The 13688-nt window shown below is 39.7% G+C and overlaps 1 protein-coding gene across 1 annotated transcript in view; it reads left to right on the forward strand.

Moving 5' to 3' along the window:
• The window catches only part of LVRN (laeverin), a 43493-nt gene extending 34660 nt beyond the window's left edge, over nucleotides 1-8833 (forward strand). The window contains 5 exon segments of the mRNA XM_066182382.1: nucleotides 495-587; nucleotides 4957-5127; nucleotides 6566-6706; nucleotides 7941-8016; nucleotides 8687-8833. Of these exon segments, the coding sequence (XP_066038479.1) occupies nucleotides 495-587; nucleotides 4957-5127; nucleotides 6566-6706; nucleotides 7941-8016; nucleotides 8687-8833 (628 nt within the window).
• The last annotated feature ends 4855 nt before the right edge of the window (nucleotides 8834-13688 follow it).

The following is a 13688-nucleotide window of genomic DNA, read 5'->3' on the forward strand; positions in this document are numbered from 1 at the left end:
CTGCTGTATCAGAATAGGACCATGAAGGATGATAGTTTAAGGATCTTGGTGGTAGCTCTTGTTTGACAGAACCGGCTCAACAGGCTGCTGCTAGTTGAAGAAAAACTGACGGCAATGAATTTAAGATATGATTTTTGGAACAATTAATAAAAAAACATGAAAATACTTCATTTTGCAAGGCCACTGCAGCCACAGGTTTAATCAGAGTGATTTGGACTAGATGCAACCAAAACCTTAAAACTTCCAAGACGGATATAAACCACACAAAAAAGTACAAAAACCATAATATTAGTTGCCTCGCTAATATCCACTAATATTAATGTCTGGAGACCATTATTGTTTGTTTAATTATTTTATTAAAACTCAGTTGTTCCTGGTAGAGGTTCTTGTGGGTTAATGGCATGTTCTGAAACTGTGGTGGTCAGGCACAGTTCAAGTACTCCAAATGTGGTGTATATATATCTCTTATTCTTATGTTTTAACTTCCCTTCAAGACTGTATGGAACAGCGTGCTGGCTGAGCCTCCAAGACTGTTTGGACCTGTCATCTGAACTGTATGCTAAGTGGAGGAGCAACCCTGAGTACAAGTAAGTATGGTGATCTGCTCTTAGAGGTGTGCATGTCTAAGGGAGGTGGAAAGTTAAAAGGCTGTTAACAAGGGGAGACAGACTGAGAAATGCCTCTGTACACAGCTCTTATTTCTTGACAGAATGACAGATTTTAAGACAGCTATGTCAGCCCAACCTCCCCCTCTTCCTCAAATCCCAGCTTTATGGTAATTTCATAATTCCTGCGTTTTACATACACTTTACAGGCTGGTGGTTGCAGATTTTGCCATGAAGACCGAAACCTGGTTAGCCATGTAACAGGTGAACCTCCTGATAGTGCTAATATCCCCTGTGGCCCAGTCCCTTTGCTGTACTACAGCCTTGGGGTTGTCACATACACCAGCGCAGCTTTTAAGCTTCTATTAACAACACTGAATGAAGTTGATGTTTGCATGATACAGCTATCGGCCCATAGTGATCCCATTGAAGTGTTTTGCATGTTCTGTGTTCATGTAAAGAGGTATTGGGAACAGCTGTCAGTCCTTATGCTGGTACTGGCGTCTAGTGGCCAGGGGTCTGGTCTGTGAAAATGGACTCTGGACTCTACCAGGAAGAGACTTTCTGTATTTAAGTATTGCATCGTTTAAAAAAAAAATTACAATGTATTGAAATTCTTATTCTCTTTTCCTCCCTCTTTCTTCTGATGTCTTTCTATGCAATAGTCAAATAGTGTTTGCACTGGTGAGTGAATATTTAAAGTTTATTTTTATTTGCTGTAGTTGTGATAAATATTTTTGATTTTGGTTTTATTTGATATATGTTGATATATGTTGTTGGCTAAGTAAACTGAACTTGTACTATTATATTTGAATTTTCTAAAATAGCTTTATAGTGATTGTAATAGATATACTGTATTAAATTTGTGTATCCAAAAATTGTGTGTATTAAACTTTGCAGTGGGATGTAAAAACCCTGAATTCCTGGAAACAGTTCCAGGGCATCTCTTTACATTCCACAGTCTTTTCTTAGTCCAAAGGTGTTACCTCGACATCTGCCAGAGAGATAACCGGGAAACGACCCATTAAGCATGGGCTGACCACATCTTCACAGTTCACCAGGAGATCCGATACCAATCTGGGCGGAGGGCGGCAGAAACCTTCTGACAGAAGATTCAGAGACTTTTCATTCAGACGTCTTTTCAATTTCTCAGGAAACTCTTTCAGATATCCCTTGCGAACACCAGCCATTTCAATGATTATGTTATATACATGATGTCATGTTCTTCGGGTTCTTTGTTACCGTCTTGTTTATGCCTCAGGGTAGAAAAATGGTATAAAACACCTACCCTGAGACCCTGAATGTGTGGGCAATACTCCAGAGACGCACCCTTTGCTGCTCCCGGATTGTCCACCCAGCATTTGATCAATGTTGTCCGAGTTTATCGTGGTGTTTTCCAAAATTGCTTTTCAAATTTGTTAAATAAATCTTTGATTTTGGAAATTGGCTCTGATCATTTATAACAGTGATCATCCTTATAAAAGCCAAACTGAGTTTTGAAGTTAGACTGAAAAAATTAAATAGCCTACACACATTTTGTTATATTCTAGAGAGAATATTCTTGTAATTCCACACTAAAAGCAATAATACTGTGCTGAGTTGTCAGTCTGTTTTCAAAATAGTCATCTTTCCCTACTAATAACATTCGAGGTGATGGAATACTACATACCTTGTTTGATTTGAATAGCTGAAAAGTCTGTGAAATATATTAGCTGATTGGGTTTTAGATTTGATGAAGAATATTAATTTTGCTGTTCTTCTTGGCACTGGAAAAAGTTCAAATGGGTTTTACTGGGCTATATGTGTGGAAAAAATAAAATTCTGAATATGGTTAAGTGAAAAAATGATCATGTTTTAAGAAGAAAACCCCAAAGAAGATAGAACACTTCTTAGGTTTCAAGCGGCAGATCACTGTTCCCATGCAGTTAATGAAGAGACTTTACACATGCTGGGTAGGAAAGGAAACAGACACAATACAATTTTGACCCACATTTCACAGACTAATCCCTTTAGATGCTCTTAATGTTCTCCATGCTGAGAGCAAATTCATAACAGCACACTACAGCTGTTTTGCCACGGGTGGAACCCAGAAGGATTCTCACATCTGTGGAATGAAATAATGCATTTCAGTTTCAGACTGGGTGATCAACTTTCAGCTGAACGTTTCCAAACTGTTCCTGGCAGAACACAACTGGTCTGGATACAGTGCATTTAAATCTGTTTTGTGGAAACAGCTAGAGCTGTAATCCCCAGCCAGTTTCTCAGTTTTACACTTTTTTCCATTATAAAAGTGTAGTGAAGCTTGCTAAATTAATGTATTCTCTTAGGTGCTGTTACTGGCTCGTCTTTTGAAAGAAGGAAACTAGCCTAGGGGGAGGGACAGCATTTCTGTCCATTTTACTTTTTTACTAAAGATTCATATATACTGCTGCTACCCTCAGAAGTTAAGAAATCACCATGTCATTTCTGGATTGGTTCCAAAAAAACAATGTAAAATAACCTGCCCTCTTTTCCAGTAGCTTTTTGCATCTTCTCCAAGATCCAGAAATGAGGGATCCTGGCAGGCCAGTAATGTCAAATCACACAGCCACTCCCAGGAAAAACATCAAGATGAATAAGTCACACCCCTCACTTAATATAGCCTCAAGCTCCGAAGTCCCTCTGGATCATACTGGACACCCTCTAGGAACTACACAACACAAACCACTTCAGGGCCACCATAGATGTCTCCAGCCAGCAAACCATTGCCCCACAGTAGGCTGCCCATCCAGCCTGCCTCGAATGTTGCACATCAGAGCTGCAGCCAAATGATACACAAAACTTGTCTATTGACACAAAACAACTTTACTTATTAAGTAATGTTTTCTTTCAACTACTGGAACAGCTTCAGTAGCAAAATAAATAGCTGTACTTTGTCCAAAATAACTTTACCCCGTTATCATCTTACCATGACTTCTTACTGCAACATTATGAAAAGATTATTAAACAAAATACTAGACCCTGTAACTCAAATCTGTCAGAGTAGGATTCCTCCAAGACAATACTTTATCCTGACGTAACTACTCTACATGTCATTGGGGGAAATGGTGGCAAATCCCTTATGTCCCGACAAATATCTAGGTAAATGAATCCAAACTAATTTTTCTAGTAAACACAGAACATGCCCATGCTTTCTGTTAGTATGACAGTGAAATCCCCCACCTGCAACAGAACTGCCACAATCTCTACATCTTGTCTTTTCACTAAAAAGTGATGTCTGTCATGTAAAACACCCAACTCTCTCCCTCTTTCCTACTAGTCCTTTGTTTCCAAAATTTATAACTTCCTTTACTCTACCTTGTACTCTAAAGATTGATGTCTTGTATCCTTCCTCCTGACTGACTAACTCTGTTGGCATCATTCTCATTTTCTCCAGGATAGTCTGCTGAAACTCAGGATTTTTTTCTCAAATTGTATTTAAATTTGAATTTGCTGTTTCCAGTTTTGGGCCTGAAGACTGTTTTTTCTGACCAAAAACTTATCTGTTTTTCCAAGTAAATCCCCTGATCAAAGGGTGGATTATTTTTACAGCTACACTTACAGTATTGGCTTAATGTAATAATAAGCAGACTAACAGTAAGGAAGTCAAAAGTTTTGTTTGTAGCAACAGGACCCATTCTTCTGAAGAGAATTAGTCCAAAATACCATTAGTTGAAACTATTTTCAGATAGCCTGCATAATAGAAAATTGCTATCACTGGAAAGTGTTTACAATGTCTTAATGTCAGGGACTCATCCTTGCTACAGGAGAAACTTCCAGTTCAGTCTTTGCATATGGAGCATTATACTGGTAATGTTTGCATTTAGTTTCTGTTATGAAATTCATTGCCATGTTGAAGAGTCTTCCCTGGGGTGGGAGTAATAGGAGGCTGCCTGTTGCTTGGAAAACTGTCTCTTCTGTTTCCTTCTGTGCTGCAAATGGCTCTTCCTGCTGGATGCATTCACTAAAGAAACTTAGAAAAGGCTTGTCTGGGATGATGCATACATACATTAATGCACTCTTTAATGTTGTGATCCATTTCCTAGGCTGTGATGGGGAACATTGGCATTGGCACTGTATGTACCCAATATAGTCTGGTCCAATTGCTCTAAAAATGTTGGGGGTTTTTGTTTCCTTTAAACTGCATGCTTTTTAAATGCTTAAATCATAAATAAAACAATCAGATTTCCTATCCTTATTTACAGTGCTATTTTGTATTTCCATTGTGGTGTATCTTTTAACTGTAAATGAACATTTGATTTCAGTTATGCATTAACAACAGGGTTTGCCTCTACAACAGTACAATACCTTTAAATCATATTTTACCTTGCAGAATTCCCTTTTTAATTAGAAGAACAGTCTGCTGCTATGGTGTTGCAGTGGGAAGTGATAAAGAATGGAATTTTGCATGGGAAATGTACAACCATACTGACTCCATTGAGGAAGATGACGACATCCTGCTCTATGCCATGAGCTGTGCCAAAGAGTCATGGTTACTTTACAGGTGACTTTGATCAAAGTATATATTTGTGTATGTAGAAGTATATAATAACAAATATACTTTACTATGCAAAGCTGATGGAAGTTTACCTGCCACAGAGGCATGTGATATACAATCCTTCTGCAAAGACAACATGTGGGTCATAAGGTCTTAAGTCCTGACTCCATGTGGGCCAACCAAAAAGTTAAGATATATATCAAAGAGCCTTGTCCAAATGTGTCCAGAGCACAGTTTAGAACACTGTGTTTATTTTCTTTTACTGGCATTTGTGTCTTTGTCAGTAAAAAGATGTTAAATTCTCTAATCAGTCATGTTTGTATTACTTGAAGCATTTATTAAGGGATGGAATTTTGGCAGTGATGGTCAAAAGAATTATCATCTAAACATTCACATAAACTCCATGGGTCTAAAGGTGTGCAAGCAGCATTTCAGTCCTTTCAGCCACTTGCTCCAGTGGTCATTTGGGAAGACAGAAAAATATGACTGAGAATAAGACAAGAAATGTTGCAAAGAGACGCCCAACAAGCTGTACTAATTTCCCTCTTAAAGTACAATCCTTTATTGCCTTTTTCTTGGGCGGGCTAGCACCATTCCCTGATACGTGGCAGTTGTGATGAGCTTTTTACTCCATGTACTTTTGTAGCTGATAAGCTAATCTGTTTTTTGAATTGCCACCCAGGAAGTGTTTTGGGGTGAAGAATGTTAAGATGTGCTTTTCCTGGCCCTAACAATTCTTTGTCCATTATGGTAGGCGTAGTGGTGGCATGCAAAGGGGAGAAACCCAGCTCAACTATTCTATCCATAAAGCAGCTGCCTGCAAGACCCTATGAGAAAATACAAGGGTTCATTTGGAAGTAGGAGCATGCAAGGTAAAACATTGAGGCAACAAAGAGAATAATTACTTTTCAAGATGTTCAGGCATTCACTGTCACTGACATCATTAGACAACACTTCTTGAAATACTTCTGAAATCCTGCCTTAGTCCTCACGAAAACATTATTGAATCTTGTTACAGGGGACCCTATAAACAGGTCGTTTTTGTGTAAAATTGTCTCACTGCCAGCGTACTCTGTAGGCTCCATCTGAGTCACAGGGAAATGAATTGCCTGATGGTGAGGAGAGTCTGCCCTTCCACAAGCTTGTTTGGTAGAAGCAGTTGTCTGTCTGATGCAAAGATAAGAAACACATCTCTCTATGTCTATTTTATATTCAACACCCTCACTTTACTAAGAGTCAGTGTGCAAGTAGTAACGTTAAGGACAAAACCCAAGCTGAATACACAGCTCAGAGTGACACAAACTTTGGTATAACCTTCCACATGCTGATATTTGTTGAGATAGGAATTTTTGTGAACTGGATTATATTTCCATATTGCAATATTGTATATTTCTGTTGTAAAAGAACAAGTGACAGGTTCGTTTCTTTCCTGCTTTTCTAACAGATACTTGCAATATGGACTCAGTGACTCATTGTTTTCTTCCAATCGTACTTCAGTCATCATCTCACATGTAGTGACTAAGGATATTGGGCACTGTATAGCCTGGGAATTTGTTACAGAAAATTGGCCACTTTTAAGTCAAGGGTAAGCAACAAGTTTTGGCTTTCTTTAATTTCTGTGACTCTTAGGCTTCTTCCTCTATCTTTATGTTTGAGCTGTAAAATTCAGATGTAGGTTTTACTTCCAGTGATGGCTATTTGTAATGTCTGATTCAATTAAGTATGCAGAGCAGAGTTTTCAGAGGATTCAGTTCTGATCAGGGTTTAATGCCAAAGAATAGCTCATCAAACACACAAGACTTTAAAAATCAGTCTGCTCATGACTGTTTCTGTGCTTTTAAGTACTCCTGGGATTTCTGACTCTAGAAGCAGGTTTAACCACTAGGATTTTACAAGTGGGTGTAAATGCTGTAAATTGTGGGTGTAAAATGCTGAAGTAAAATCCTCACCTTTTTCCCAAAGAGAGTATGAAGAGGTAGGCTGTTAGAGCATACAGACACGCAAGAGCTGCTAGGACCAACTACAGTGTTATTCCCTGACTTAGATCTTAACCCATCACCAGCCTACCTGCACTGTTGTAGGGAAACTGCAGGTGAGCTTGGGCTATGTGTTTTGAGCAAACCAAGTATTTTGATATCTGTTTGAAGACTCCCTCTCTCCTTGGCAATTGTGAAAAGCAGCAGAGCTATGTCAGAGTACATTGCAGCTGCTTTTGATGGCAGAAGAGGCCATTGTGATCCATTAGTGGCAGCATAACCAAAATCAGTCATTTAGGAGCATTAAAATGTGTAAATTATTGCTAACACTAGAAAAGGCAGATTTTAGCAGATTTGGGTCATATCAACTTGTTCCGTTACAGAGCTTTTCTGTGTTCTAAATTGATGTGAAATTTTCTGGGAAGTTGCCCCCTTATTTTCAAACTAAAAGAGTAGTGCAAGTGTTTATATGCCACCCTCAAGACATCAACAGGTACCCCAGCTTGTCAGATGTATTACTGGTTAGCCTTTTTGGCTGTATGGGCTTAGAGAGATTATCTGTTTCATGCAAAGAATTCACATTACCAAAGTATAAATACCATATCTTACTGGGAAATGAAAATGAAGGGTAATTATTTTTTGTCATGCAGCTCAAATGTCTAAATTGAATACTAATGGTAGTTCTTTAAAAGAAGGAAAACCGTCCATAGTTACAAACTTCAGCTTAGTTGGTATTTGCAGCATAGTAAATACTCACTAAATAGTGTGAGTGTTTTCAAATCAGATGAAATTTAGTATATTTGCTAATGTGGTACTTGATGGACCTTTATCTCAGTTTTACAGATATGGGCATGAATTATTGCATGATGTACTAAAAGTCATGGGAAGATTTGTCAAAGCAGACGTACAGATCCAAGATGTAAACCAGAGAAGCATTTAGTCTCAACGTCATTGCCAGTTTGTAAACACAAGTTTTTCTTCTTCAAAGAAATCGTTGAGCACAATGTTGATGTCTTCCAAACCTTCATGTTTGGAGCAGAGTGCCCTCAAATTCTATCAAAACTGTCTCATTTTCCTCAATAAAATCTGTCTGTAGAGACAACCTCTGCCATATCTACTGAAAATGTACCAATATTGTGCTGCTGGCCTGTTGGGTTTTCATACTGACATCTGTTTAATTTCTCATATTGTTCAATCACTGCTTCCCAAAAATATTTATTTACTATTCTTCAGTCCTCTCTTGTCTTTTGCCTTGTAGACTGATGAGAAGGATTTTTTGTTCTGTGATTGTAGAACAGGCAGCACAAGAGGATTCTTCTACCCAGCTAGTCCTAGACAGTGTGGTACCACCAGTACCAGTAAAGCTGGCTGCATTTGAAACGAGTTTTAGAGGAAAAGCAAAAGGGCAATTCTTGATACGTAAGGAGATTTCCCAGTTAGTGTAAATCAGTAACCTTGCCCCACCCCTCTTTAGCCTCAGTCACCTGTCCCTTTTCTGTGCACTTCTGTCTAAAGCACCTGCCAGGCACACAGGTGCCTGCAGCAAGTGAAGTTACATGTGAACTAAGCTCATGTGTTTACTTCTTCAGTTGCAGGTTTTTTATAATGCTACTTTGGAAGAGGATGAAAGAGAGGCTGTTACTATGCTACTGGAATCTGCAAAGCTTGAAAATATTGAAAGGAGAAAACTACTAAGCAAATTTGCCAGCTGGTTAGAGAATAATGTAGATGATTGACTTGGAAAACAATTTCCAGTATATTATATATGATTCATTATCATATTGGTTTTCATTATAAGCTGTAATTAAAGGTAAAGCACATTTTTATGAGTTCTGTGGTTGCCTTCCCACTGGAAAGTCTGGGTAAAATAGTTCACAAAGAAATCAAGGACTTAGAAAAAGAAGTTATAAACATATTTGCATCTTATATATAAAATAATTTTCTGCTGAATGAGGTCTTAGGAATGCACTGCTAATAATAATCTAAGAAATAGATACAGTCCTGAATCCTTTGGGGGTTTTCTTCTGAATATCCAAATGAAAGGTGTACTGCATGTTTGTGGCAAAAAACACATAAGGAAGCTGAGTAAGTTTATATTCTGTTTTGTTTCATTTGTACAGTCATCCATAACCTGTGTGTCTCCACTTCTATATTTTTAAATCGCAAAGATGACCATAATTTAGAACAGTTCTGTGAAACATACACTTCAGGATTACTACAGACCTGTAAGGAGGAAAGGACTAAAGAATCCTCAAATTGTAATTTTAATTGTCATTTGTTGTAAATGATCAATAGCCAATCCAATATCAAAGAATTTATTTAGCAATTTCCAAAATCAATCTGAGACAGTCACAATAAAATTGGACAACATCGATCGAATGCTGGGTGGACAGAGGAGCAGCAGCAACGGTGCTGTCCAACCTTGCCCACGGATCCTGGTTTTCAGTGCACGGATTTTTTTCAGTTTTACATTCTGAGGCAATATCTATTGAGAGTCTGCATATTCATGTATTTATTTCAGAGTTGGGTTTGGAAAGAATTTCCTGACAGTATGAAAGGTGTTCCAAGAACCTTGCATTGGGATGCTGATCTGTTCAATCTCCGGATACCCTCCACCTAGACTGATATCAGATGTTGATCAGTCGTGAAGTGGAGGTCCACCCTTGATGAATGCGCCATCGCCCATTCAGTCTTGCCATTTCTGTTGCAAATTCTGCCATTTCACAGTAGCACAATGGGCCTTGGAATTTCGGAGACACCTTGTGCAGCTTTTGGAATCCAAACTTACAGTGACAATTTCAGATTTATAACATAGAATATTTTATACGCGAATTTATTCACTACATCTACTACACCATTCAAATTTCTTTTTCTCAGCAGATCTGTACTTAATGCACCTACATTTGTGTTTTATTAGGAACTGCTTTTGAAGAGCCCCTGCTGCTTGTCTCCATTTAGCATGCTTCAGCCCCCAGAATGGTCTTGGAGTGTGTGAACTGCATTATTTTTGGATAAAATTTATTTAGGAGATTATGAGCTCCTGGTATATGACATTTGACGGTCATTTTGTCCGTGGCACTAGTGTGCAACTAGTCTAAACTAATCCTTCTGGAACATTTTAGCAATGGGGAATAAAGAGACAGGGCCCCCTATGCATCTAAAGGCGATAGGCTTATTGTAGAAATCGCACCCTTTTTTTTTTAGCTTTTATCTCCACCTGACATAACCCAAACCCAGCCAAGGCCTAAGAGAACTCAACAGAAGAAAGGCAGCGATTGGTTGGCGCAGCTGCAGTGCTGCTGTCCGCGCATCCTTATACACTGTCCGCGCGTCCCTCAAGCCAATCACAATCTCACTTCCAGCAGTCACTCAGCCAAGTCTCCCCTCGCTACGAGCCGCTGCCCAGCCATGCAGCTGTGCCTCCCTGCAGGCGCTTCTGGTGATAGTATGCCTGAAACACTGCTACAATTATAACTCTACATCCTACAGAGCATCGCTGCTCTGATTGCACTGAGATGCTCATTGATTGCAGAATCACTGAATGTGCTGAGTTAGAAGGGGCCTGTCAGAACCACAGAGCCCAACTCCTTCGCTGTACATACAAGGTTAATCACCTTGCTTACACAATGTTTTGGAGGGGACAGGCAGATTTCAGTCCATTAGTATTAGCAAAACGTGTTAGCTTGTGCTTAAAAAGAAGCATGGTATTCTCAGGCCATGCAAATAATTTATTTGTGGGGTAACAATATTGTGACAATATTACAGTACTGGTCATCAGTTAACAAGTTATGGATCAGGAAACACTATTATGCGGGAATGCAGGAGACAGAATAAATTAGAATACTGCTCTATGAAAAGACAAGAATAAACTCCAGACATGTTAATACAAAGGAGTTTTTACTGGCGTACTCTAAATACATTTAGGAAAAACGCTACCATGATGACTGCACTGAATGTCCTCTGCTCTCCATGATTTTTTTCCGAAGAAAAATTCAATCTATTTTGAGACTGCTTGAGAAGCCCTTTACTATATGGGAATTACCAGCTGGTGACACAAGTTTGTGCTGGAAACAATTGACCTCTTAGCATTTGATCTAGTTAAGGATAATATCAATGAAAATTGCATGCATTCTAGCAAGTCTTCTTCAGCTTGACTGAGAAAGCAGAGGAAGCTGTCGAGGCTGTGGTGAATTACAGGGGTTTTATTATGGAATCTATAGGATGGTTTGGAAGTGACCTTAAAGATGATGTAATTCCATCCCCCTGTGATGGTGTGGGACACCTTGCACTAGATTGGGTTGCTGAAAGCACTGTCCAGCCTGGCCTTGAACACCTTCAGGGATGGGAAGTCCACAGCCTTCCTGGGGAACCTGTGCCAGTACTGAAGCTGTTTTGTTTCAGCATTTTCTGTGATTTCCACCAGTTAATTGCTGGCACTGTATGTGTCATCATGTGAGTTAAGCAAAGCTCAAGAAACATCCCATAACTTCACCCCACGTCCAGTAGGTTCAAATCATTTCTCTCCAACCATGAGCAACCACGCTGCCTTTCTAACCAGTCTTCCATGCTTTTGTTACTTTTTTCTTTATCCTACTGAACAAAACTTTTAATTTGAACTGCCAATATGTAAAAATTAATAGAAGAATTTAAAATAAGTTATTTTCAAATAATTCCTCCTGGCTATATATTTTAGAATTTCAGTGCAGTTTTCATGGCAGAGGCAGAATGGTGAAGGTGATAGCTAGGCAAGCTGACTGAGTAGGAGCAGATCTGATTCACTTCCAGAATCCACACATTTGCACTTGATGGCATTTATCAGTGGCAGCTCTTGCTACTGTTGAATACAAGCTGAGTGCAGAGGTTTGGAGAGTGGCAACTGGAAAACACTGCAAGAGAAGAAGAGGTGCATGGGAGGAATCTGGGGAAAATTGGTAAAGTTGCTTTATTGCAGAGAGAATTGGGGTGAAATCAAGTTCATCGGAAATGAATACGAGGACATCAGGAAATTAGTTTTAATTGTACTTATGCAGACTGTGTAGGTGTTATGGGACATGTAATTGTGAAGGTGTGCAATTTCCAGTAAAAATAGATGTGTCATTGATAGATAGGATGCATTCAGTAGGCCCTGAGTGGGGAAAAAAAGTAGAGATGATGTGAAAAGACCAGATTTTTGCTTTAAGTCCTGCCTTGAGAACATGGAAGTCAAAAAATTACACTTATTCTGCCCATATTATACATATATGTGACAGGGCAGCAGACTCATGAGCTGGCAAGAATGCACACCATGCCCAGTGGAGAAGGAGATTTTAGAGCTGTTTAAGTCAGGGTTCAAAAACACCAGCCAACTTTTCCCCTACATCTCCTGGCACAGTTGTCTTGCTTCCCCTCTCTGTCTGTGCCCCCTTTCCCTCCTGGCACCCCAAGAAACCTCTCAGACAAGTGAGGAGAAGGCAGCTGGTTGTGGGGCCTGCGTGGCCAAGGCACAAACCCCATGCCATCTTGGCTGCACTGATGGCACATTGATGAGGAGCAGCCTGCTGCTTCTTTCAGCGTTGTTGGAAGTCTCAAAAGAGTGAGTATAGGGTAGTGGAAGGGGATGTGGGCTAAAATGCCAAAAAAACTAAGATGTGGTCTTGCCACCTTTCTTCTGTGCAGTGACTCAGAAAAGATAAAAGGAGCTGTCATCTCTGCATCCCCTGTCTCAGAGGTGTAGGGGCTCCTCCAGAGCCAGGTGTGATGTATGGACTCAGACTCTTGGCCAAACTAATAGTACTTTGGTTCAGACTCCAAAGGAAGCAAAGGTCTAGACCATAACCAGGCTAAAACTTCTCTAGTTCCAACCTGTTCTCTGGCAACCCATGCAGGAAAAGGGTGACATGGTGAGCATTAATGCTATAAACTTGGAAACTGGAACTGGAAATATTTGATTAACACAGCAAAAAACCTCATTTGTCAATGAACAAAAAGGATTGTGGGTACAAGGAGTCTCACCTTTACCTATTCCATCACTTGTAATTTGACTGTGAGCCAACTGCTTTATCCCAAAAATACGACAGCCTATGTGAGCCTTCTCTCAGCTATCTGCCTGCTAAGCAGCTAGTGTCATTGGGGTGATCTCCACTGGAGCTAAGACAGTTCTCAGGGTTGCTTCTCAAGGTTGAAACGCCCTTTACCCACTGCATTGGTATGTGACCAACATCGTGCATAACCTTGTATCATAGCACACTAAGACTGTGCATTGGTAACTTTTAATCATTACTGCATCTTCTGTGCAGTAAATAACAGAATAAATCTATTGTTAAACAACCATTTGATAAGTTTCACTTTCACAATATCTTACTTCAATAAAACCATTGTTGCTGCTATGGTTCTTCAAGTTGTGGAAATCTTCCCTGCATCAGAGGGACAGTGGGTTCTGGTCTTTGGCGGGGTCACTATCTGTCATTCTCTGTGATGGGATGAGACAAGGACCAGAGTGGGCAGAGAGAGAGCCTGACCTTGGCTGGCTGTGGGATACCCATTGTGATGGAGGAAGTACATGAGGTGGAGATCACTTACCAGATATCATCAGGGCCATGTTGCAGTTAAGGA

The sequence above is a fragment of the Chamaea fasciata genome, unplaced genomic scaffold (genome assembly GCF_029207755.1).
Source record: "Chamaea fasciata isolate MVZ Bird 193981 ecotype frontalis unplaced genomic scaffold, bChaFas1.0.hap1 SCAF_4, whole genome shotgun sequence".
In the NCBI taxonomy this organism is placed as follows: domain Eukaryota; kingdom Metazoa; phylum Chordata; class Aves; order Passeriformes; family Sylviidae; genus Chamaea; species Chamaea fasciata.